This window comes from Aotus nancymaae, unplaced genomic scaffold (genome assembly GCF_030222135.1).
Source record: "Aotus nancymaae isolate 86718 unplaced genomic scaffold, 86718_ANA_hifiasm-v0.15.2.pri h1tg000049l, whole genome shotgun sequence".
NCBI lineage: Eukaryota > Metazoa > Chordata > Mammalia > Primates > Aotidae > Aotus > Aotus nancymaae.
Genome location: NW_026988463.1, coordinates 29,255,645 through 29,283,302, shown reverse-complemented (window position 1 = coordinate 29,283,302; position 27,658 = coordinate 29,255,645). Strand labels below are relative to the sequence as shown.

Genomic DNA, 27,658 nt, shown 5'->3' with positions numbered 1-27,658 from the left:
ACTGGCAACACCCACTTTCCAAGAAGGCAAAGGCCCACCATGGTCATCTACTGCTCATCCTAAATAAAACATGCAACCATCAGGTGGGACATGGAGACCAAAGGAGTTTCCATATCTGAGACAGATATGAAGACCAGAGCTCCAGGATCATTGCGGCTACCCAATCTATAGAAATAGGTTTAGAGAAGAAAACAGTCATTAAACAGATTTTTAAAAAGTTTCAACCTGATGAATTCAAAAGTATTATTTGTTGAAGACATTGAGTTAGACCAAGGAAGATCTAAGCCCCTCAGATACATGGCAGACAGCAAGAGGGAGGACTGAGCAGAGGCCAGAGCCCAGGCAGGATACAGTACAATGCCACCACCATGGCATCCAGGAAGAAGGAGTGCCCAATGGGTGACTGGCCTGAAAGGCCAGCTTTTGAGTAACAGAGATCCTTGCCACGTCCTGTTCCTGGCTTCCTCTCCAAGCCTGTGTCGCCGTGGGGCAACATTTCTCAATGAGAGGAAAGGGTTGGAGGAGTAAGAACTATCTAAAACCACTTTGACTTCAGTCTGCACACCTCCTGCAGGAGGACAATGAGCTCCTGAGAGGTTTTTGTCCCTAGGTTTGGTGTGCCAGTTTTGATCCTAAAAAAGAGGTCGCTCACAAGGGGGAGGAGATTTCAACCCCTGCAGGTCTGAGGCAGCTTCCCAGGTGGCCCAAGGTTTCACAAACCCAAATTTGAACAGCCAGGAAAATGACTGACAACCAGCCAAACGACCCACGCAGAGATGGGGGGGACGGAGGGGGAGAGAGAGAGAGAGACTGAGAGAGAGAAACAGAGGAATAGAAAGAGAGGAGAGAAAGAGAGACATACACACACAGACATACAGCAGTGGCACAGAAGCACCACCCCCAGACATCCCCGGAGGCTGCCGGGTTCCAGGCTGCGCTCTCCGGGAAAATGACCCTCAGGTCAGTGAGTGCCTATGGGCACAGGCAGGCCTCTCCTCAAGATCACACGGGTCATGAGTTTTGGGGAGACTCACCCACACACCGTCCGGGCAGGCCTGAGGCTGGGATCCCGCTGTCTGAAACTCCACCTGAGGTTTCTTCATCCCTGTCACTCTCCGCCACCCCTGGCATTTTCCTGGCATCCGGGGAACCTCCTGTCGACCCCCTGAAGAGGTCAGGTGGGAGCCTCCACAACGACCCACTATTGCCTCCTGCTTCATCTGCTTTACCAAGCCTCAGGGTCCCATCTCCCAGGCGACGGTGGGGGTCACTGTGACGCGCAAATCCGCGTGTCCCTCGCGCATGCGCATTGGCTAGGCCAACTGGCACTTTACTTCCGGAAGTCAGGCTGTGGCCCCTTTAAGAAATGGCCGCGGTGCTGAGGCAGCAGAGTATACAGCGGGCAGGGCAGCGGTGTATGAGGACGGGGAAGGGCAGGGTGAGGCGTGGGAGAAGGGGCTGTGCTATACCCATTCCCAGACCCCTGGGCCGCCTGTCTTCAGGACCTCCTTGAGCCGCCTTCTGGTTTGGTTCCGGTGGAGGAGGAGCTTCAGCGCGCTGGCTGGGATCTCCAGACTCCTCTACCGATCTGATATAGGAGCCCACTGGGTCAGCAGCGATGGGGTGACAATCTGATGAGGTGAGGAGGGCCTCGCTGGGGCACAGAGAGATTCCACGGGCCTCAAGGCGAGATGTCAGCTGAAAATTCACTGACCCATGAACTCACTTCCTCCATCCTCCTCCTCCCTGGGTGGAGCAGTGGCCGGCCCAATCTGCAAAGCCCAGGGGCTCCTGTATCCCCACACTGCTTTCTAGGACCTGTGCAAACAGGAACGGGGTAAGTCCGAGGTAGAGAAAATGTGACCACACGTGGAACTGGTGTCCCTCAAGAGAAGATGGAGTCAGCCTGTGATGGCGGGATTGTCAATGATGTGTAGGCATGCACCCAGAGGGCACTGGAGACTCCCCAAGAAAAAGCAAAGCACACCTGGGAACCAGGAGAGGGCCTGTGCCGCAGTCTAAGCCACATTCAGGGATGCCTGCCGGAGGAGGACAGAAGTTTCTGCAAAGTACACCCCACCCCCACTGCTCCACCGACTAGGTAGCCCTGAGGCAACCGCCCCTGCACCCAGCCAAAACCCAATCCCTTTGGCTCCCTGACATCTGTGGCAGCCAGAAGATTCAGGGCTGACAGGCAATCCCACCAAGGAGCAGAGGAAATGGATGTCCCTCAAGAAAGAGACAGAAAGTGCAGATGAAATGCAACACCGCTTTTCCTAGAAAGCAAAGGCCACCACGTTCTGCAGCTCATCCTAGATGAAACAAGCAGCTCCCCACGGTGCCCAGGCCTTCACAAACCCCAAATTCAACCGTGGGGAAAATTACTGACAACCAGCCAAATGACCCAGGCAGAGATGCCGAAAGAGGTTTACCAAAGAGATGTCAGCATGCAAGCATCCACCCTCTAGCTAACAGGTCACATTTCTTCCAACATACACATAGACATGGGCACACATACACACACAGGCACATGCACACACAGACAGAGACAGACTGACAGGGAGAGAGGAGACAGAGTGACATACACACCCAAACATGCAGCAGTGGCACAGAAGCACCCACCTCCAGGCAGCCCCTGAGGCTACGGGGTTCTGCTCCCTGTGGCAATGACCCTCAGCTCAGACAGCAGCCTACGGGCCCACAGGCAGGCCTATCCTGAAGATCACAGGGGTCATGACTTTGAGGGAGACTCACCTGCACACCGTCCTGGCAGGCCTGAGGCTGGGATCCCACTCTCAAAACTCCACCTGAGGTTTCTTCATCCCTGTCGCTCTCCGCCACCCCTGGCATTTTCCTGGCATCCGGGGAACCTCCTGTCGACCCCCTAAAGAGGTCAGGTGGGAGCCTCCACAACGACCCACTATTGCCTCCTGCTTCATCTGCTTTACCAAGCCTCAGGGTCCCATCTCCCAGGCGACGGTGGGGGTCACTGTGACGCGCAAATCCGCGTGTCCCTCGCGCATGCGCATTGGCTAGGCCAACTGGCACTTTACTTCCGGAAGTCAGGCTGTGGCCCCTTTAAGAAATGGCCGCGGTGCTCAGGCAGCGGAGTATACAGCGGGCAGGGCAGCGGTGTATGAGGACGGGGAAGGGCAGGGTGAGGCGTGGGAGAAGGGGCTGTGCTATACCCATTCCCAGACCCCTGGGCCGCCTGTCTTCAGGACCTCCTTGAGCCGCCTTCTGGTTTGGTTCCGGTGGAGGAGGAGCTTCAGCGCGCTGGCTGGGATCTCCAGACTCCTCTACCGATCTGATGTAGGAGCCCACTGGGTCAGCAGCGATGGGGTGACAATCTGATGAGGTGAGGAGGGCCTCGCTGGGGCACAGAGAGATTCCACGGGCCTCAAGGCGAGATGTCAGCTGAAAATTCACTGACCCATAAACTCACTTCCTCCATCCTCCTCCCTGGGTGGAGCAGTAGCCGGCCCAATCTGCAAAGCCCAGGGGCTCCTGTATCCCCACACTGCTTTCTAGGACCTGTGCAAACAGGAACGGGGTAAGTCCGAGGTAGAGAAAATGTGACCACACGTGGAACTGGTGTCCCTCAAGAGAAGATGGAGTCAGCCTGTGATGGCGGGATTGTCAATGATGTGTAGGCATGCACCCAGAGGGCACTGGAGACTCCCCAAGAAAAAGCAAAGCACACCTGGGAACCAGGAGAGAGCCTGTGCCACAGTCCAAGCCACATTCAGGGATGCCTGCCGGAGGAGGACAGAAGTTTCTGCAAAGTACACTCCACCCCCACTGCTCCACCGACTAGGTAGCCCAGAGGCAACCACCCCTGCACCCAGCCAAAACCCAATCCCTTTGGCTCCCTGACATCTGTGGCAGCCAGAAGATTCAGGGCTGACAGGCAATCCCACCAAGGAGCAGAGGAAATGGATGTCCCTCAAGAAAGAGACAGAAAGTGCAGATGAAATGCAACACCGCCTTTCCTAGAAAGCAAAGGCCACCAAGTTCTGCAGCTCATCCTAGATGAAACAAGCAGCTCCCCACGGTGCCCAGGCCATCACAAACCCCAAATTCAACCATGGGGAAAATTACTGACAACCAGCCAAATGACCCAGGCAGAGATGCCGAAAGAGGCTTACCAAAGAGATGTCAGCGTGCAAGCATCCACCCTCTAGCTAACAGGTCACATTTCTTCCAACACACACATAGACATGGGCACACATACACACACAGGCACATGCACACACAGACAGAGACAGACTGACAGGGAGAGAGGAGACAGAGTGACATACACACGCAGACATGCAGCAGTGGCACAGAAGCACCCACCTCCAGGCAGCCCCTGAGGCTGCGGGGTTCTGATCTCTGTGGCAATGACCCTCGGCTCAGACAGCAGCCTATGGGCCCACAAGCAGGCCTATCCTCAAAATCACAGGGCTCATGACTTTGGGGGAGACTCACCTGCACACTGTCCTGGCAGGCCTAAGGCTGTGATCCCCTGCTTGTTCTCCAGGACTCTCCCTGAGCTTTCTTTATCTTGGTTCTCCGCAAATCCTGGCATTTGGAGGCCATCCTGTCGACCTCCTTGAGAGATCAGACTGGAGCTACCATATAAACGCATTGTCACGGAAGGCTTCACCCAGCCTCAGGGATCCATCCCCCTGGCGACATTGTGGTCACTGTGATGAGAGAACCTTATTGTGCTTCATGCATGCTCATTGGCTAGGCTGACCTCTCTACACTCCTGGATGTCAAGCTGCGGCCTCTTTAAAAACTAACGGTAATCCCAGCACCTTAGGAGGCTGAGGTGGGCAGATTATCTTAGGTCAGGAGTCTGAGACCAGTCTGACCAATTTGATGAAACCACATCTCTACTAAAAACACAAAAATTAGCCCGGTGTGGTGTCATGCACCTGTAATCCCAACTACTCGGGAGGCTAAGACAGGAGAATTGCTTGAACCCAGGAGGCAGTGATCTGAGATCATACCACTGCATTCCAGTCTGGGCAACAAGAGCAAAACTCTGTCTCAAAAAAAAAAAAAAAAAAAAAAAAAAGCATGGCTGTTCTGTGGCAGGGTTACGCCAGATGAAGCCGGGAGGGTGGGTAGGGTAGTCATGAGAGAGGGGCCTGTGTGAGATCCATAGCCAGACACCTAGGCCTCTTGTCCTCAGTACCATTTTGAGCCATCTCCTGAGTCTGTTCCCGATGTAGCAGGAGCTTCAGGGCACTGGTTGTTTTCTCTTGGCATCCTCCTGTGTGCTGGGCACAGCAATATGTCACAATTCCTACTCTTGGCAAGGCCCTTGTAGAAGAAAAGAATTACATCACCTAGGTGCTAGCTTCCGTGAGATGTTACTATCTTTCTGAGAGCAGGGCCCATTCACAGGAGTCATAGGTACTCAATTCTTGGCCTAGGTATGTGTCACAATTTTATTTGTAAACAGGACCCAGTCTGGAGAGTCGAATCACTCACATGTTGGACAAATATATATTTCACATCATCACTGTGCCTGTGAACTAAGTCCAGAAATGAGTCACCATCCCATCTGTGACTGGATCCGCATATGATGATCTCGATTTCAACTGTGGACTTCATCTGTATTTGTTAAACAGAGGAATGAAAGGTATTACTTTCATAGAATAGTGCTAAAAGCTTGTACTGAAATATCGTATGAATGTTTATTCTTTGCAGGTAGATGTGCCTGGGATATGAGCCTGGAGAAGGGATATGAAGCTTCGAGTGGCAGGGAGGTGGGGAGTGAGGTGGAGAAATTGAAAGGTGATGTGAGGCTAGGAGCTGAGGGGCAGGGGAGAAGAATCTGGAAGGGGAATGAAAATTTTTCAAATGACCCATCCTTTCTTTTCCTGCTTTTCATCAAGAGCTTTGTTTCTTCCCACTGACCTTTAAAATAAAATTATTGGAAAGAAAGAGAAGGAAAACAACCTTTATTTACCTATTAGGGGATTAAGTAAATGGAGGAGTGTGTGCTCCTATTTGGGGTCGCCTGAATTTATTCGAGGAATCCAATTCCAAGCTTTGACATGTTTAAAAAATTCCAACTGGCCCAGGCCAAGGCCGCGAGTGACCGCCGGCCGCTTCCGCTCTCGGCGCAGGCGCTGCGGTTTGACCAGAGCGGAGGGGGCTCGGGAGACGAGTGGACACTGCTGGCCAGGATGGTGCTGGAGAGCGCGGCCCGCATCGTGAAGGTGCAGCTCCCCGCATACCTGAAGCGGCTCCCAGTCCCCGAAAGTATTACCGGGTTCGCGAGACTCAGAGTTTCAGAATGGCTTCAGTTATTGCCTTTCCTTGGTGTACTCGCACTTTTTGGCTACCTTGCAGTTCGTCCATTCCTCCCGAAGAAAAAACAACAGAAGGATAGCTTGATTAATCTTAAAATACAAAAGGAAAATCCGAAAGTAGTGAATGATAATCTGAAGTGGTTTTTTTTTTCTCCTTTTGGCCTTCCACAATTTTTTTTTGTTGTTGTTGTTTGTTTGTTTGTTTGAGACGGAGTGTCACTCTTGTTACCCAGGCTGGAGTGCAATGGCGCGATCTCGGCTCACCGCAACCTCCGCCTCCTGGGTTCAGGCAATTCTCCTGCCTCAGCCTCCTGAGTAGCTGGGATTACAGGCACGCGCCACCGTGCGCAGCTAATTTTTTGTATTTTTAGTAGAGACGGGGTTTCACCACGTTGACCAGGATGGTCTCGATCTCTTGACCTCATGATCCACCCGCCTCGGCCTCCCAAAGTGCTGGGATTACAGGCGTGAGCCACCGCGCCCGGCCCAACACTTAACATTCTTAATTCTTTGGTATTATAGTAGAGCTATATCAACTTTCTTTTTTCTTTTTTTTCCACCGGGGTATGATTTTTTATTAAGATCAAAATGCGAGTCCCGCCGTGAACTGGCTGTTCTCACAATAAATAACAGTAACTTACGTTTGTTCGGCAAAGGCTCACACACTCGGTCCTCCGTCGAATAACTTAAACGCTTTCAAGGCAACGCTGCTTTCTTCTGTTTCCCAGTAATCATGCGCTTTGGGGATTTGAGTGCCTGTTCCCTGCGTTATCACCTTCCTTTTCCCGCTAGAGGCCGGGAGAAGCCGCCGGGGAGCGGGGAGCGGACAGCGGGGGCGGGTCGGGGGGTGGCGGGGGCGAGCTCCGGGCAGCGGAGGTGGGGACACAGGTGGGGCGTGGAGACACAGAGCGGCGGCCACGCGGAGCGCGGAGAGGAGAGGACAGAGCTAGCCCTAGTAAGTCCCAAATTCTGGTTTTGAAAAAATGAGAGTCCTCGGAGCAGGGGTCTGCAGTCTGGTGAAAGCACGTTGCATCCTGGCGCCTTGGACTGTCCAGACCGTGTCTCTCGGTCCTCTCTCTTAAATAACAACAGAATAATTACGAAGGCGAGAGAGCTTTCGGAGCTGGAATGGCCTGAGCGTGGGTGAGTCTCACGCAGGGAGCATGCGAGGTCCGCGGGCTGGCAGGGAGAGGCCCCCCTCACGTCTCCATGGGACTCGGCACCATACTGTTCGGAGTGTCCGGGAGCTGCGAGGACAGGGAGGTCACGTCGCTGCCGGAGGAGTTGCCTAAGGAGCCGGACTCGGAAAAGGAGACCAGCTGCTGAAAGGCGGGTTGGTCCAGGTCTCTCTGGAGGGCGAACTCGCTGAGCGCCTTCCGCGGCGGCTGGTACGTCTGCACCTCCACTGCGCTGCCCTGCACGGCATTCTCGTGGCGGATGGGGCTGCCCGGTACCAGAGGCGTCCCGGTTAGTCCCTGAAGGCTCGTCTTGTCGCTGTGCTGCTGCTGCTGCTACAGCTGCTTCATGAGAATGGATTTCTGCTTGTCTTTGCAGCGCTTATTCTGGAACCAGACGCGGATGACCCGCGGGCTCAGGCCGGTCATCTCCACCAGCTGCTCCTTCATGAGAGCATCGGGCCGCGGGTTGGCAGCGTAGCAGGTCCGCAGTGTGTGCCGCTGCTTCTCCTTGAGCACAGTCCGCACACGGGTCGTCTTCTCCATCTGCTTGTGCACGTGTCTATCGACTTTCTTTTGGTTTGTGTTTGGCTTATATTTACCATTTTTCCTATAAGCCTTTGTGTTTCCTTATTTAACAATTGTCTTTTGTAAGATATATATAGTTTTTATTTTATTCAGTTGGATAGTTTTTGTTTAGCAACTGGAGTATTTAATCTGTTTAGTTTATTTACTAGTACATTTTGGCTTTGTTCTGTCATTGTACTGTTTGTTTTCTGTTATTTTTGTTCTATGCTAATTTTTCTTTCCTTTTTTCCCTCTACTTTAATGAATCTGTTTTTTTTTTTTTTTTTTTTGAGACGGAGTTTCGCTCTTGATACCCAGGCTGGAGTGCAATGGCGCGATCTCGGCTCACCGCAACCTCCACCTCCTGGGTTCAGGCAATTCTCCTGCCTCAGCCTCCTGAGTAGCTGGGATTACAGGCACGCGCCACCGTGCCCAGCTAATTTTTTGTATTAGTAGAGACGGGGTTTCACCATGTTGACCAGGATGGTCTCGATCTCTTGACCTCGTGATCCACCCGCCTCGGCCTCCCAAAGTGCTGGGATTACAGGCTTGAGCCACCGCGCCCGGCCATGAATCTGTTTTTTTAAATGTTAAATTATCCCACCATCAATTTGTTATTTATACAAGTTGTACTTCTTTAAGTGGTTACTCTAGAGAGTACGACATGTAATACATCCTGGAATTAGTAAAATTAGAGATAAATCATTGTATTTATTAATACTCAGTGAAATGACCTAACAACATTCAACTCCATTAGCCCCCTACTATCTTTTATATTGTTGTTGTTAGATGTTATTGTTTTATACAGAATAATTTATATACAATTACCCTCATATTTATCCTTTCTATGATACTTATATTTTCTTTAAATCTTTGTTCTTTTATGTGGATTCATTTTCTTTCTGTCTGAAGAATATTTTGTTATCTCCTTTAGTGTGATCTGCTGGTAACAAATTCTGTAGTTTTAGTTTCTCTAAAAATATACTTATTTACTTTTATTTTCAAAGAATATTTTTTGTCAAGTATAGAATTCTTGGTTGTCAGATTATTTTTCAGCCTTTGAGGATACCATTCTATTGTCTTATGGCTTTCACTGCTTCAGTTAAAGAGCTGTTATCTTATTGTTCATTTGAAGGTTGCAGAAATTTTTGTCTGTCTGCCCTTAGGAGTTTTCTGTTTTTCATCGTAACAGTTTTACTGTGTTATGGGTGTGTGTGTGTGTGTGTGTGTGTGTGGGGTGTGTGTGTATTAGTCTGTTCTCATGCTGCTAATAAAGACATACCTGAGACTGGGTAATTTATAAACAAAAGAGGTTTAATGGACTCACAGTTCCACATGGCTGGTGAGGCCTCACAATCAGGATGGAAGATGAAGGAAGAGCAAGGGACACCTTACCGCATGGCAGGCAAGAGATCATGTGCAGGAGATCTCCCCTTTATAAAACCATCAGATCTTGTGAGACTTATTTTATATCATGAGACTTGCATGGGAAAAACTCATCCCCATAAGTCAATTACCTCCCACTGGGACCCTCCCATGACATGTGGGAATTATGGGAGCTACAATTCAAGATGAGATTCGGGTTGGGACACAGCCAAACTATATCAGTGTCTTTTATATTTATTGTGCTAGTCATTTAGAGTGCCTCTTGAAATCTGTGACATGGTATTTTTCATCAGTTTTGAAAAGTTTCTAGTGATTATTTCTTCAAATACTGCTTTTGCCATATTCTCTCCTTTCTGTTTCTTTTCTTTTTTTTTTTTTTTTTTTGAGACTACAGTTATGTAGAGGTTAGGATTTCTCCCATGACCCCACATCTCATGTCCTTTTTGCTATCTTTTTAAATTCATTTTCTTTATTTAATGTAGCTATTTTATTTGGACTTACCTTCCAGTTTACTACTTCTGTCTTCTGTTATTAAACTTGACTATAAAGTTATTACATTTCAGTTACTGCTTTTTTAAATTCTAAAATTTCAGTTTCAAAAAGTTGTTTGTAATGTCCAGTTTTGTGCTAAAATTACAAACTTTTTACCACATTTCTGAAACATATTTGACACAATTATTTTAAAGTCCATTTCTGATAATTCCAACATCACAACCTCTCCTTCTGTTGCATGGCTTCTACAATGCCAACATTAGCCATGAAAAATTGTAGAGAGAGTGTGAGGCTCTGGATTACATGATCTTCCTTCCTGGAGGATTTACTTTTGCTCTTGATGGGCAGGAAGACTAGGGTCAGATCACGTTAATCCAATAATAGATTGAACAAATATAAAGCAAGGTTCACTCATCGAGTGCTCGGTTATTAGCAGTTAAAATTTAGCCTCCCTGGATGTCAACTGGTTGGGCCTGATTCTAGTATCTGTCCCTCCAGCAACTTTAGATGTTAGAAGCTTTGCTCAATTTTCTAGCCTCTCAGCTACTAATTTATGCTTACTTACTTATATTATCTGGAGTATTTTGTAATTGCTGAATACCTCAGAAAAACACTGAATGTTGGGCTGAACTCTCTAGACTTCTGTTTTATTTGGGATATTGGCCCCTCAATTGCTTGCTGCCTGGGAGTTTTCCACTGCCTTATTTTTATATTTTTTGATTCAGCTTTTCTAGTTAATCTTGGTAAGAGAGTCGATTATCAGTAAACTAATCCTCCATCATCAGAAGAAGAAATTGATAAGATAACCTTTTGAATAATTTATTCTGAATTCAAAACACCCTCTATTAAAATGATAAAGATAGGTTTAAAAATACAAATAAGCTATTAATTTTGGCTCATAATGGTATTTCAAATTTTGCCAATCAACTCAAAACTAGTTTTTAAAACTTTGAAACATAGTTTTAAAGAAACATTAATATTTTTCTGATTTTTAAATTGAAACAAAATTTGGTGAACTTTATACACTGTTAGAAAAATATACCAATTGTTTGCTTGAATGATTTCATATTATTCCTTGTTATGAGTAATGTTGAAAAGATGATTTATATTGCCATTTATTATCAGTAAGTTAATGAATATTTCATTCAAGTACAGTTGGATCATTTAACAACAGGGATACATAGTAAGAAATGTGTCTTTAGGCAATTTTGTCATTGTGCAAACACTGAAAAGGTTACTTACACAAACCTAGATGGTGTATAGCCTATTACACACCTAGGCTATATGGTAGAGCCCATTACTCCTGAGCTACAAACTTGTACCACATGTGACTGTACTGAATACTGTAGGCAAGTGTAACATGATGGTAAATATTTGTGTATCTAAACATATCTAAACATAGAAAAGGTACAGTAGGCCGGGCGCGGTGGCTCATGCCTATAATCCCAGCACTTTGGGAGGCCGAGGCGGGTGGATCACGAGGTCAAGAGATCGAGACCATACTGGTCAACACGGTGAAACCCCATCTCTACTAAAAATACAAAAAAATTAGCTGGGTGTGGTGGTGCAGGTCTGTAGTCCCAGCTACTTGGGAGGCTGAGGCAGGAGAATTGCTTGAACCCAGGAGGCGGAGGTTGCAGTGAGCCGAGATCGCGCCATTGCACTCCAGCCTGGGTAACAAAAATAAAAAAAAAAAAAAGATACTGTAAAAATATGGTATAAAACATAAAAAAGTACTATTTATAGTAGCTTCATTATAATCTTACAAGACCACTGTTGTATATGCAGTCTGTCATTGACAGAAAAGTCATTACATGATGCATGACTGTACCTTACTAAGAATTATTTTCTAAATTAGTTTAGCATGAGTAACTATAAAAGTGGCAAACTTCCATTTGTATCACTATGGAACTTTTTTTTTTTTTTTTTTGAGACAGAGTTTCGCTCTTGTTACCCAGGCTGGAGTGCAATGGCGCGATCTTGGCTCACCGCAACCACCGCCTCCTGGGTTCAGGCAATTCTCCTGTCTCAGCCTCCTGAGTAGCTGGGATTACAGGCACGCGCCACCATGCCCAGCTAATTTTTTGTATTTTTAGTAGAGATGGGGTTTCACCATGTTGGCCAGGATGGTCTCAATCTCTTGACCTCGTGATCCACCCGCCTCGGCCTCCCAAAGTGCTGGGATTACAGGCGTGAGCCACCGCGCCCGGCCCCACTATGGAACTTTTATAACTAGAACTTAATTTTTTGAGGATTCACTGATTAATGTCAAAAGGAAACCAGTTATTTACCTGTTACTTTTATAATGAACGTGTTAAACACACACAGCAAGATGCTCAATATGGAGTACAACATTTGGACAGTAGAGGGTGCAATTGTACCTTTAGTCCTGTATTTTAGTCATTACAAATTGGTATTTAATGACTGAGAGAAAAATTTGAAGAACGTACTGTTTGTTGAAACTGTACACTATGACAGTGTATTTAAAATAAAATGAGTCATATAAAGAAGGGGTACAAATTTCACAATAATGTGATGCTTTGCTTTACCTTGTACTTTCTAAAAATGAAACATTTAACTCTCAGAAACTATTTTCTAAAAAATGTTATTTTAACCTAATAAAATAAATAATATATTTTCTACATACAGAAGGACATAAACATATCGACATGATACTTTTCTGTTGCGGAGCTTTATTAATATTAAGTATATATGTTTTTTCTCTTGAGAAATGCTGCTTCCAAAAGGATTAGGTATATTGATGACTACATCATGAGACTCCCATTTTGTGGGAGGAAAAATATAATTAAAGCCACTGAAGATAAATTTTGCAATGTCAAGAGAGTTCTTACATTCACATGGTTATTAATGCTAAGGTTTTGTTGAAAATCCAGAAGTTTCCTGCAGTTGCAAATCAGAAACTTAGATTTCTATTTAGACACTGAAGCAGCATTATAACATTGCAGTTTAAAGCTTAATTTATAGATATTTGTGGGATACATGTATAAAAAGCTTTGAATTTTTATCTTTAAATTAGAATCTTTAATAAATAAAGATTTATTTTGTTTTCTCATAGGAAGGGCTTGTCTTTAAGTTTTCTTAAGGTTGACAAAAATTACTTTTGTCAAGACCTGTATTCAAGTCTGATAAATTTGAAGAGCTTTTGAAGTCTTCTAGCTGACTTGTTTTAAGTACAGAGAACATCTACCTGAGAAATATTCTTTTTTGCATTAACCAACCATATATTTCTATCTTTTGATTTAACAGCTATTTAACATAGCATTGTGACTTTATAATTATTTCTAATTCCCAAATGTTAGTACTTTTTTCTTCAATTGATTGTGATGTTAAACTTACAATTTTATATCTAGGGCCTACTCTGACATTCTATGGAAAAAACAAAGCAAGAACAAGGGAGAGGAGAAGAGAAATAAGTATATCTTTTTTTTTTTTTTTTTTGAGATGGAGTCTTGCTCTGTCGCTCAGTCTGGAGTGCAGTGGCACGATCTCGGCTGACTGCAGTGTCCACCTCCCGGGTTCAAGCGATTCTTCTGCCTCAGCCTCCGAGTAGCTGGGATTACAGGCACCTACCACCATGCTCGGCTAATTTTTTGTATTTTTAGTAGAGACAGGGTTTCACCATATTAACCAGGATGGTCTCGATCTCCAGACCTCGTGATCCACCCACCTTAGCCTCCCAAAGTGCTGGGATTACAGGCGTGAGCCCTCACCCCTGCTCAAGTATAACTTTTTTTATTGGCTTTGCCTGTCCAGCATCCATTCTCCATTCTTCTGGTAACAGGACTCTATCTTTTGGGAGCTAGTTCTCACCCACTCTCTTTTCCAGAGTGGGCACAGAACCCAGGCCTGAGCAGTCCAGTGGAGGGTGCATTGATAGGTTTGCAACCCACGCCTGAGTGATGTTCGTCTATTTTAAGAATTAAGTTAGTGAAGGACTTTTGGAGATAAAATTGTTTCATGTATGTAAATTTGCTTCTTGAACTTTGTTTGAATATTAACTTTCAAATGATAAATGTTCAGGTAGGACCCAAGCACTGGTTAACAATTGTGGAAATTATTAAATATCTTAATTGAAAGCATCTGCTTTTGAAATAATATCAAATGATATGAATAGTTTTCTAAAAGATGTAGGTATTAAGAAGAACTAGTAAAGAAAACCAACTCCAAATAAAGCAGTCAGGTTTTCAAGGAGTAGCTGGAACTGTGGAAAAAACAAAAAGAAATAGCAGAACTGTTCATCCTGTAGACATTGCCAGTGTTACACGAAAGAGCACTGGACCTTGAAGACCACATATTATAAGCCTAAGAGTAAAAAAGAAGGTGAGATTGTGGCGATGTAAAAGTGCATTAAGAGAGTTGAAAAAAGTAGTTGGATATCAAGACACATTATTTTCTAGAAACAATTCAGAGTGACAAGAAGAAATCATGGTTATCAAGGGCCTTAAACAGACAAATATGTTGTTCAAAGAGTGATGTTTGTTTGTTTTTTCTACAGAAGAAAACCCATTTTAAAACTAAGCCTCTGATATATTTGATTTATTAGATACAGAAAGGCTTAAACTAAGCCTCTGATATATTTGATTTATTAAATATTACACAACACCATCAATAAACAGAAAAATCGTCCCTTTGGATTCTTCTCCATCATAGAGATGTTTTGCATATTAAATAAATATTTGTTGACTTTATTTATTCCTACCTTTATTTATTCAACACAATTAGCAAGTATAGTGAGCACCTTCTTGTTCTAGGTGTTGGTGAACAAAATAGACATAATGATTTCTTAGTTTACAATCTAATGGGAAATTTATCTATCTAACAAATATTTATGCAAATGTTAGGGTTACTGTTAGAGTTTGGGCTAGAATGCTTATATACAATTATGCATTCTGATAAAGTGCTTTTAGAAGGGAAAATATCATGGGGATGATTCTGAGGGATTATCAGAGGTAGCTTTATTTTAGGGAAGGACTGAAGAATGGATTTATTGAATTAGCGACTCAAGAGATGAGAGGTGGTGATGGGGCTAGGATTTGAAGGCACTGAAAAGGGTTGGGAATATGACTTCACAGGCAGAAAGAGAATTCCCACTGGAAGCTTTGAAATATTAAAACGTACTTGCTTGGTGCTTGGAGATTTTAAAGAACTAAAAGATCAGTGTGAAACTTAGGTAATTACTTACTCATCAAATGCTCTATGTATTTTGATCCCATTGTAGTTCTTTCTTGAACATGTCCTGTAAGCAATAATCCTGTGACCCAGTCTAATTTTAAAGGTAGGAAATGTGATTATGGGTCAAATGGCAAAGATTACTTTCTGTAGGCACCAAATTTGTCATATGTCCATGGTTTTCTGTCATGTCATTGGCTGTGGCTACAAGCTGGGCAAATTGTGATTTGAAAGGGGAGATGGGGGTGGTTGACAGTACTGTTGGTGGGACTAGGACTGTGTGTTCTTGTCCAAGATATTGTTGTGCATGTAGATACCAATAGGGAATTTCACAAATGGGGAAAATGCTTGTACTTTCTATTAAATGTATAACTTACTTTTAAAGTATTAAATATCATGAATAATCATGTTCAACACTGAAATATTAGAAGGAAGGTCTAGTTCTTAGACAACTGTATATACTTGCCATTTATTAATACAGTATATACAGTATTTAATATTTTATGTATTTACTGTATATTTATTTTAGAGGTTCACAATACATACTGGAAAGTTAAAAGTACTGATAATAATGCAGAAATAAATCTGCTTTCTGCTAGTGTTCTTTAGTTCACATTCTGAGGAAAGCTCGGCATTAGAGTCGCCTGGTTGCCAGCAGAGCTTGACATTGACAGCCCTCTTTAAACATATTTGCCTGCTTCAGATCCATGATAACCATGTTTTCTTCCTGTCACTTTGAATATTTTCTGGAAAATCCTGTGTCTTTATATCTAACTACTTTTTTTCCTTGAAAGAATCACCACTTAAAAGGTTCCATATCCCGACATTGTTGCACTGGGGATTCAGTTTCCAACATATGAACTTTGGGGGAGATATTCACATCATGGCTGACACCTTTGCTTTTTTTCCATGGGAGGTGGGATAGGATGGGATGTTAAACGATGGCATACGTTGCTGTCACTCCTTTAATTCTCTGTTTGTGTTTGTATGTGTGTATGTGTATGTTGTTTGTGTGTGCCCTTGAGAGTGACATAAAGTAAACTAAAAAAATAGAGTGCATGTAGAAATACTGTTATCTTAGGTAAATTTCAGTTCTGTGACTGCTGAGAGAATATTACTTGCTGTGTTCTGATGGAGGATCTGACCACTGGAAATTGGATAATGAAAATAAGCAATTTTCACTAAGTTTTCTGTGTTCCTAACAGTAGCAATTGCTTTAATATTCCACAAATAAATATTGTACTTCCCTGTCATTTTTTCCACTTAAAATTTGTAGTCAACATAGATGATTTTCTAAAGAAGCTAGAAGGTTAGAATTTTGGCTGCATTATTTTCTCTGGAAAAATTAGATGAATTTTTCGTAGTGACTACCTACATTAACTCTTTGAGTAAAAAATTTGTACATAATACAGTGACTCTAGACAGACACAATTTTGCACTAGGGCTAGTGTGAAAGTTTCTATTGTATATTTATTTATATGGTGCATTGAAACTATATAATACTTTAGATATTGCTGCTTTAAGTAACATTTTCATTATATAGGAGTTTGCACATTTGTGTTTTAAGTTTAAATCTGAACCACTAATCTCTAAATGCCTGTGCTTTGAAAAATGAATTTTTAAAAATCCAGTAAAAGAATTAATGAATCTTTTCTAAAAACATACATTAGTCAAGGTGAATGATAATTTTATAGTCAGTTACAAATACATAGTGAATATATGCCTCTCGTGGGCCCTAGCCTGGGGCTCACGTCCTTGTTCCGAGAATAATACTTGGCAATATCTTGGCCCTGGAATGATACTCATTTGCTTTACTGGTCTACTGTTTCATTGCCTGTCATTAGAAAAGTGGATTTCTGAATTTCCGTCTAATGACTATTATAGACCAGTTACAATCTGAAGATTCTTTAATTTGAAGTTAGGTGATGTTTATATGCCCATTAAGTTAATGAGAGTGAAGATCGCTATGTATTTCCCTACTAAGTCTTTTTGCCTGCAAAGACCTCTCCCTGACATTCTCACAATATAAATTATTTTTTGACATCTGTCTCTTGCCCAATGCAGTCATTTTACCTACTACTAAAAATTCAATTCACCCAAACTTTTATTTTATTGTCTTTCTTACATCTTCAGTATTTTCCTACCTTACTAATTTTAAAGAGTTGGCTAGCAAAATTTAGGTTTTCTTTACTTTAAATTTGGCTTATAAAACGTGTAAGAAGATAATGGCCACATTATATCATCTGCTAAAAACTAGTTAAAATAAAAACAACTGCAAAAATGAAAAATCAGGGACTTATAGATCTATTCTATAAGCCCCATGATACCAAATCTGTTTTTAGAATCAAAATTACTCTTAAAAGTACTTTAGAATATTTTGTGGAAAATATTGGTAATTTACCTTAGTAAAAGATGTGCATTTAATATACCAGAAGAATCACTGAAATGGAACTGAGCAACTCTAACTTATTTATCATACCAGGAGATATGTTGCATGCTCATATACATAGTCATTATACTTCAAATGCTGTAAAATGGTGTCTTGTGAATAAAGCATTTTAAATTCTATTTTATGCATTGAAAAATTTTACACTTACTTCAAAATACAGAAGGTCTAATTTTTTTTCTTGATTTTTTTTTTTTTTTAATTTTGACCATTGGGAATGGACAGCTTACTAAAGAGTACTCAGAACAGAAATGGGTGCAGGAGGAGTTAAAAATCAAGAAATTGTTTAAATTTACTCTCTAAATAATTTTATTAAAATATTTAATATTTTAAATGAGTGCCAGTATTAATATAAAATAACAAACTACTCATTTCTTTATTTTGCCACTTCATAAAATAACACTGAATTCATGGAGACATTTTTAAAGAAACCAATATTTTCCAAGAAACAATTTGGACATCAAAAGATAGAGATATTAGGCCGGGTATGGTGACTCACACCTGTAATTCCAAAACTTTGGGAGGCCGAGGTGGGCAGATCACTTGAGGTCAGGAGTTCGAGACCATTCTGGGCAACATGATGAAACCCCATCTTCATTAAAAATACAAAACATTAACCAGGCCTGGTGGCACACTCCTGTAGTCCCAGCTACTCAGGAGGCTGAGGCACAAGAACTGCTTGAGCCCAGGAGATGGAGGTTGCAGTGAGCCGAGACTGTGCCACTGTACTCCAGCCTGGGTGATAGAGTGAGATTCTGTGAAAAAAAATAACAAAAGAGAGAGAAAAAGGTGTTAATGTAATATTAGCTACATAGTTTTCTGAATCCTGCAATAATTTGTAAAGTTTGCTTGCACACCAGTTTTAGGTTACCACACATAATAAATTGAAAAAATATTATAGTTTACATACAAACAACCAAAGTATATCCAAATGTTCAGCAATTGTGGCTGCCATTTTAAAAGCCAAATGTTTTAGCAGAATATTCTTGTTCTGTGTATGTACAGACAGAAAATTAAACTGAAATTTTCAACTTATAAACAAGAGCATTATTTGTGAGTCTAAGCCTTAACTATATAAAACAAATACATACAGTTCACACTTCTTAATTTAAAATATATTAAACTTTGAACACTTTAAGTAATGTAAAACTATGAATAACTTCATAAGCCATACAAAGGTCAACTGCATTTTAAACGTTTTAAAAACTTTTTTTAAAATTGTACACTAAACCATGACAGTTTAGTTACAGGAATGATAAATAACTTTTTATTTGCACTTTTGATGAGGATCACCTTTTTTTTTTTTTTTGAGACGGAGTTTTGCTCGTTACCCAGGCTGGAGTGCAATGGCGCGATCTCGGCTCACCACAACCTCTGCCTCCTGGGTTCAGGCAATTCTCCTGCCTCAGCCTCCTGAGTAGCTGGGATTACAGGCACGTGCCACCATGCCCAGCTAATTTTTTTGTGTGTGTTAGTAGAGACGGGGTTTCACCATGTTGACCAGGATGGTCTCGATCTCTTGACCTTGTGATCCAACCGCCTCGGCCTCCCAAAGTGCTGGGATTAGAGAATCACCTTTATTCACTTGGTAACAAACAGGAAATGATTTGGTTGTATGTTGCTGCGTTATGACTCTGATGGTATTTTCTGTCCCAAGGATAAGAGAATTCAGTGAACCAGAATCAGCACCTTACTATGGCTTTTGCTATCCGTTCTCTCTGTAACTAAGATCCATTTTCCAGGCTCCGTCATCAACTTTGTTTCTATCATGGCATGAACGGTTTTGTTCGGCTTTAGCATCCGCCTTTGATTTGTGCTTATTTTCTTTCACTTCATTTTTCTTGTCCATTTCTGGTAGCTTCTTTGCTATTCCACTTTGAGGAGTTTAGACAGCTTCACTCTCAGTCACTTCAGCAGTCTGTGTATTTGGTTCAAACTCTCAGGCAGTTTCTCCCGATTCTTCTGCTCCCGGCATCTGAGGTCCCTCGGCATGGCCTGGTTGTTAGCGGCCGCTGCCGCTGCTGCCTCGGCCCTGTGCTTCTGTCAGGCAGCGGTACCAGCAAGGCCAAGCCGAGCACAGCAGGAATCTCAGCAGCTGCCCAAGCACCTGAGCCTGTAGGTCCGCCCAGCCTGGGGATGCCTCAGCTACAGCCCTGGGTCAGGTCCGGCTCAGCATGTGGAAAGTTGAGGCCAGAGTGTTTTCTGAAGCCAATCGAGTCCTCTTTGGCCTGGGGGCCAGTTTTACTCACCATCTCCTTGCGATCATTTTCCCTTTTGTCAGAGGTCGCACAGGACAGCGCAGAGACAAAGAATCAAGAGAGCCAGGACCAACTGCTGCTGCTGCCTGGAGGGCAGAGAGGCCCAGCTTCCTCTAATCAGCCTCGCTCTGTGCCAGGAGGACAGGAGGAAACTGTTTTCTAACAAAGCAAAATTATGGAGTAGAATTTTGAGATCTTACTAAATCAAGTTTTCGTCCCATTTTTTTTAACCTTTGCCTCTCAAATTATGCTCACCTCTAGTCAGATTTTTTGTTCCAGTCTCATGCAACAATTTCAATGTAATTAAAATGATCACAACTTTAGAAACTAATAATTTTAATTTATCTTGCCCAAGAGTGCTGGGTTAACATTAAATTTTCAATAGTACTTCCTAAATCCAACAGTTAATTCTTTTCTTTGATTCTATTAACTAAATTATAGTAATATACTCCTACTAATAGCAATAATACAGTCTTGATTCCCATAGCTTGACAGTTAACAAAGGGCATGTCTTTATTCATTTAACTGATAAATGTGTGTTGAGCACACACAGTGTGCCGTGCTTTTTTCTAGGCTTAGAAAATGAAATGAAGAGAAAGTCTTGGTCTCTATTCTCATGAAACTTTCAGTCTGGCTTCATGAAATCTTCATGCACTCCTGTGAAGTGGATACTTTTGAAGTTTTTTATTAACCTTCTACCCCAAAGTAACCATTATCTAAGCTTTGTGTTGTAATTTACTCTATGCAGTTTTATCTGTAGACAATATACTTTTCAATGTTGCCTATTCTTTGCCTTTATATAAATGTAAATTTACCCAAAGTTTTCATCTGTGACTTGCTTTCCTTCATACATAATTTATTTTTTATGTTGCTTTGCATAGCTATATTGTCCATTTTCACTGCTTCATAGTGTAGATATGCATCAATTTATAAATTAATTCTGTAGCTAGTTAATATTTGTGAATGTCAATAATCTCATATCTTTACCAACTATTGGAATTATTGAACATGTTTTTTGACACAATGGCAAATTGGAAAGGTATATTATAGTTTTAATTAGCATTTCTATAGTTATTAATAACATTAGCATGATTTACACATTTAACAATCATTTGTGTTTTAAAAATTACCATCTGCCCTTTTTAAATCAGAAAATGCATTATAATAACTAATAAAAGGCAAATGAAAATGGCACATTTTAATTAATAAGTATTTAAAAGACACTAAAGTTCTTTATGCTATTAATATATTGGTGCTATTGTTACATAAAATATAAAGGCCATAATACAGCCATATGAACATAAGAAAATATTAATATTTCCAAAAAAAGTGTAAATTTTCTATAATACCATGATAATTAATCATGTATAAAATAAATATTGAAATTAAATTTTACCATTATTGAAGTCTATGTGGAGAAACATGGATAAAATATTAATGATACCTGACATGGTGGTGCATGAATTACTTTAAACTCTGGTATGAAGGTTACAGGACAAAAACATTAAAAAATCTATGGCTTAAATAATTTGTTAATAGATTCACAGTATAAATAGATGTAAAGTGTGACATAAATAGTGTGTTGAGAGTGGCGGTGCCGGGCCCGGGGAGTAGGAAGGAGCCGGGGCTGTAGCCGGAGTGGAGCGGCTGCCAGCCGAGGAACAGGCGCGACCGGGGCGCCATACTGCGGCCCTCAGCGGCCGCGACCGAGTCATGGCCAAGACCCACGACTTCCTCTTCAAATTCCTGGTGATCGGCAGTGCAGGAACTGGCAAATCATGTCTCCTTCATCAGTTCATTGAGAATAAGTTCAAACAGGACTCCAACCACACGATCGGCGCGGACTTCGGGTCCCGGGTGGTCAACGTGGGTGGGAAGACTGTGAAGCTACAGATTTGGGACACGGCTAGCCAGGAGCGGTTTCGGTCGGTGACGCGGAGTTATTACCGAGGGGCAGCTGGAGCCCTGCTGGTATACGACATCACCAGCCGGGAGCCATACAACTCACTGGCTGCCTGGCTGACGGATGCCTGCACGCTGGCCAGCCCCAACATCGTGGTCATCCTCTGTGGCAACAAGAAGGACCTGGACCCTGAGCGGGAGGTCACTTTCCTGGAGGCCTCTCGCTTTGCCCAGGAGAATGAGCTGATGTTCCTGGAGACCAGCGCTCTCACGGGCGAGAACGTGGAGGAGGCGTTTCTCAAGTGTGCCCGCACTATCCTCAACAAGATTGACTCAGGCGAGCTCGACCCCGAGAGGATGGGCTCTGGCATTCAGTACGGGGATGCATCTCTCCGCCAGCTCCGGCAGCCTCGGAGCGCCCAGGCCGTGGCCCCTCATCTGCGTGGCTGCTGAGCCCTGCGGAGTCAGCTCATCTGTTCTCCAGGACCAGCCCTGCCCTTCCGGCTGGGGCCCAGGCCCAGGCTCTGAGAGGCCGTGTCCCAACCTGCCGTGGCCCCAGAGGAGCTGCGCCGCCACCTGTCCCACTTCCCTGGCCTGGTGGGGCCTGGCTTTGGGGCAAGACTGAGCCACGGGGGAAGGGGGAACCCGTACCTGCTGCTGCTTCCTCTGTCTTGGCTAACCTCTGTCCCCCTGACCCCCTAACCACACCCCAAGAGCTTCCAAAGCCTGAGACCAGGGTCATTTGTCCCCAGCTGCCTGCCTGGCCCTGCTGTTGCTAGTACCTGTTATTTATTACCTGGAGGCCTGTCCAGCACCACCCTACTCCCATAAAGCATTGTTTACACCTGAAAAAAATAATAATAATAGTGTGTTGAATGGAGTAAAATTGTTGAATCTTTCTATACATAGACGTTAAATCATTCTTATTTTAAGTTAGACTGTAACTATGAGATGTGGGTAAGCCTTTTGTAATTACAAGAAAAAGTTGTGGTGGGATACACACACGAAAATGAATCAAGGCATATAAAACAACAAAACAGGGGCCGGACACGGTGGCTCACGCCTGTAATCCCAGCACTTTGGGAGGTCGAGACGGGCGGATCACGAGGTCAAGAGATCGAGACCATCCTGGCCAATATAGTGAAACCCCGTCTCTACTAAAAATAAAAAAAAAATTAGCTGGGCGTGGTGGTGCACGCCTGTAGTCCCAGCTACTCGGGAGGCTGAGGCAGGAGAATGGCTTGAACGCGGGAGGCGGAGGTTGCAGTGAGCCGAGACTGCACCACTGCACTCCAGCCTGGCGCCTGGTGACAGAGCCAGACTCTGTCTCAAAAAAATTTAAAAAAAAGCATTCAACAAAGCACAACGGAAGGCAGTATAAATAAAAGAACAAAGAAACTACTAAATGTTCAGACAATAATTAACAAAATGGCAAAAAGAAGTCCTTGCCTGTCAATACTTTTTGTAAATATAAAAAGATTTAATGATACAATAAAAGCACAATGCTATGGTTTGAATGACCCCACAAAAATGATGTTGAATTTAACTAACAATATTATAAAATTAGAAAGTTAGATTTTTAAGAACGTATCAGGTCGTAAGTGCTCTACTCTCATGAATGAATGAATGTTATTTTTTCCAGAGTGGTTTGCTTGTCACGACAGTGCATCTATTATAGAGGTAAGCTCTCTGGTGTACAGCTTCTGACCTCCTCATGCCTTTGGTCATTTTGTGATGTGGAAATATGATTATCATCAGATGGCAATGGCATGCTCTTGGAATTCCAGCATATGAAACAGTCAGCTAAGTCAACTTTTATTCTTTATAAATTACCCAGAAAATGAACTAAAACATTCACAGAATGTCTAAATAGATTTAAAAATTTAACAGTGTGCTTCCCACAAGAGACTTACTTTAGATTTAACAGCACACATAGGTTAATGGTTAAAAAATAAGAAAATGTATCAGGCAAAGAATAAGCAAAAAAGTGTAGGAGTGGCTATATTTATATCAGACATAATAGGCTTCTAGAAAAAATGTGTCAGGAGATACAAAGAAGTTCACTATATAATGATAAGAGACTAATTTGTCAAAAGAATATAACAAATAAAATATATGTGTACCCAACATTGGAACACATAAATATAGAAACATATATTAATAGAACTGTAGGAAAAAAGATAATAATAGGGGACTTTATTACCCTATGTAAAGCAATAGATTATTTCAACAGAAAGCTAATAGGAATACAATGTACTTCACAGCACTGTAGAACAAGTGCACCTAACAGACATAAACAGGATATTTCACCCAACAGTATGAGAATCCACATTGTTCTCAAGCACACATGGAACATTATCCAGGATACATCATATGTTGGACCAATAACAACAAAGTCTTTTCAAACTCAAATAGATAAAATTATATTGACTTATTAAATCACTTTTTTGTAGGAGCTGACAGACCTGTGCTCTTAAGATATTTATGGGAGGATGATTTGAGCTAGCACAGAAGTGAGAAAAGACTGACTGCGTGTACAGCCCCCATGACTGGTCATACCAGAGGGGTTCTTCTCCCTCGGTTATTTCCAGGATCTCAGGCCTGAGGCCTACTTTCCACAGGAACTGGATGCAAGGTACTACAACTCCTTTATCAGGAGGACAGGCTCTTGCTCCAAGCCTGCCATACAGCGTGCGCCCTTTCAGGCAGGGACACCACCATCTGGGTCTTTGGTTCTTGTCCTGGTCTGGCTGTTTTCCCATGTACTGCTTCTGTTCTGTCACTGCTCCTACTACAAACTACTATATAGTTATATAGAATGATTCTATAAATCAGCACTAAATATGTCATCAGTACACCTCCAACTACAATACCTATGTGATTATATAGAAAGATTATACAGAACTAAGCATGCTAGATATAAGTATGGATTATATAAGCTAGATCTATGTAAGCAGTAAGTTATACTTCAGGCATTAATTCTATAAACTAATATATAATTATATATAAAGGATTATATAAAGAAAATAGCTAAGTAGTAACACTATAAACTAAGATGTTCTTCAGGCACTAATTGTGCCTGGGGTCTGCACAGTTCTCCTTCCTCGGTGCCCACAGGGGGTGTTACCCACACAAAAGAGTAACTTAAGACAAAAATTTATAATGATATATTTATATACTAAGATACAGAACGATCTCAGGTCAACACCATAACTTTAATCTACACAAAACTTAAAATAAAACAACTAAATAATATAAATGTTAGCATAATAAAAAAATAATAAAAATTAGACCAGAGAGAAATTAATAGATACTTGAAAGACAACAAAAAGATCAAAAGCTGGCCAGGCGCCATGACTCACACCTGTAATCTCAGCATTTTGGGAGGCCAAGGCAGGCAGACCAAGATCAAGAGATCGAGATCATCCTCGTCAACATGGTGAAACCCTGTCTTTACTAAAAATACAAAAATTAGCTGGGCATCCTGGCACACGCCTATAGTCCCAGATACTCGGGAGGCTGAGGCAGGAGAATTGTTTGAATCTTGCAGGCAGAGGTTGCAGTGAGCCGAGATCGTGCCACTGAACTCCAGCCTGGCAACAGAGTGAGCCTCTGTCAAAAAAAAAAAAAAAAAAAAAAGGCACAGAAAGAATTTACATATAAAAATTACCTAAACTAAATGCTTTAAGAAAAGAGAAGAGTAGATAAACAATCTTATTTGATTTTCAAGTTGAAGAATTAAGTCTCCTATTTTCGTTTTGCATTTATGGTTACAATAAACGGTCCCCAAAATTTTATTCTAAACTCCAGTACCGTTTATATTCAGGCAGCTGGGGCGTGGCCTTGGGTTTGTGAGAGAGGATTTGTGGAGAAGAAAAAAACAGAATAAGGGAAAGTGCCACACACACGCACACATGCATGCGTGCACGCACACACACACACACACCCATGGGTAGGGGACAGTGCACAGTTGGTGAAATAGGTGGTTAGTGCTATAGATACTGGCCCAGGCAGGGTAGCTCTGACTTGTAAATGTGTGTATGCAGGCAAATGAGAGAGACAGATGGCCCAGAAGCCGAGGCTAGTGGAGAAAACATGTAACTAATACAGATTCAAGAGCTGGGACATTGAAGAAGCAATGAGTTTTCCGAGCATTTATGTAGCCTATTGGTGGGAAACTCTAGAAGCAGAGATTCTCTCAGCACAATTCTTGAAGTTGAAGCCTTGTCATGGGAGGGGTGTAGCTATATCATTGCTTAGCGTGCGTGTATGTGAGTGTTCAGGAATCCCTTTATAGGAGCAGGATGGGGAGAGGAGTCTGCCCTCAGAACTCCATTCCTTTTAGTCCTCAGTTCCTTCTGACCCCTGGATGAGACACAGAATCACAGGAAAATTTACAGTACAACAGCTTGTGTGTAAAAGAATAGAGTCTTCATTCTCCCAAAGACCCACGGTATTCCCCCAGCCAAGGCTGCTGTGATGTCTTTGTTCTAACACCAGATATATGGAGTTTCCTGAATACCAGCCAATTTTTCAACATCAACTGGGTGTTCAACAACTCAATTCTGACACCACCCAGAGTTCACATAGACACCACACGTTAAAACTCAGTCTCACAGTACTGTCCCCACTGCACATGCCAGTCCCAACCACCAGGGGTTCATCTATACTTCTGAGCAGCTATCTATAAATCATGGGCTTCCATAACCCTCTCCCTCAAGTTTAGCAATGGGATGAAACGACTCATGGTACTTGGCATGACACTTTGGCTATGCTTACCAGGTTATTTTGAAGAATACGATTCAGGAAATGCCAAATGGGAAAAAATGTATAGGGCAAATAAAAGTAAAAAAGAATGATGAGTAGAGTCCTGGTAAATAGTGATGATTAAGAAAACTCTCTAATTCTTTGTGTTCCATAAGAACAGCTTACTGCAAAGAAATACCCTTACCATTTGACCTAGATAATATGCCCTCTTTTAGATATCACAAATTCACAGACTAAATTTCCATTGTTCCTCCTAAGCAATTAAATAATTTTGTCTTCAGAGTTCAGAAGAAAATACTCGTTAATAAAATTTTGCTTAAGTTTCTGTTTTCCTCCGGTAGAGTCTGAGCAAACATACAATCCTTCTTTATGCCCCTTCCAAGAACAGGCTGACTTCAGGGTGAAACATTCTCTTATCTTGAATTGACTTTGCCACCATCCATTCTGCCCTTTCTCTCTGAGCTTTTTAAAATCATCTTTGCTTCTTCATATGCAAGACAGTCCTTTTCTGCTTAGCTTTTGAGATGTTTGCAGATATTATACTTGGCGCTTCCCCCATTGCAATACTCCTTTAGAACAAAGTCACTTCTTACTACATCTAAATTTATTTTGTTTGACAATATCTGGAAATAGCCCCAAGACAACAATGATTACACCCTCATAGAGGACATCACAGCCCTCCTCCCATCTCAACTCTCACTGCATCTGCCTGTAGATTCCCATCGTTGAGATGATGACATATACTTGAACCAAGCTCACAAGCATTACAATAACTCTGACACATGAACCCAGCCAAAAGAGCGATTTTGACTCTCATAGTTCTGCCTAAGGCAATGGGTAAGGTCCTTGGTCTTCTACCTGTACAAAGATCACAGAGGATTATGACACCCATGCTTATTGAATAAACTTCTTGGGTGGTACAGAGAGTGTCATAGCAGGGCCCAGCACACAGGTGAGATTGAGAGTCTTGTATAAAAACACAGCCAAAAGTAGAAATTGCCACATGCCCACATGTACACAGCCCACAATTGAGGTTCTGAATCTCACACCCAGGGGCAGTCACAAGTTGGAATTATGACTCTCACATACAGATCTAGTCCACATGTGAAATGGTGACCTCCCACCAGGATTTAGCATACCACTGAGGCTGTGACTCCCCTACTG

The 27,658-nt window shown here is 42.6% G+C and overlaps 1 protein-coding gene and 1 pseudogene across 1 annotated transcript; one reads left to right on the top strand and one right to left on the bottom strand.

Moving 5' to 3' along the window:
- Positions 1-7,099: 7,099 nt before the first annotated feature.
- Positions 7,100-21,508, bottom strand: LOC105707712 (insulin gene enhancer protein ISL-2-like; annotated as a pseudogene).
- A 30-nt stretch (positions 21,509-21,538) lies between these two features.
- On the top strand, positions 21,539-22,180 carry LOC105707713 (ras-related protein Rab-4B-like). Its single transcript, XM_064362891.1, has one exon. It carries the CDS (start codon positions 21,539-21,541, stop codon positions 22,178-22,180), a length of 642 nt encoding a protein of 213 aa, XP_064218961.1.
- The last annotated feature ends 5,478 nt before the right edge of the window (positions 22,181-27,658 follow it).

Bases quoted from the DNA above. Each gene is read 5' to 3' on its own strand.
- LOC105707713 (XM_064362891.1), top strand. From the start codon at position 21,539: ATGGCCAAGACCCACGACTTCCTCTTCAAATTCCTGGTGATCGGCAGT.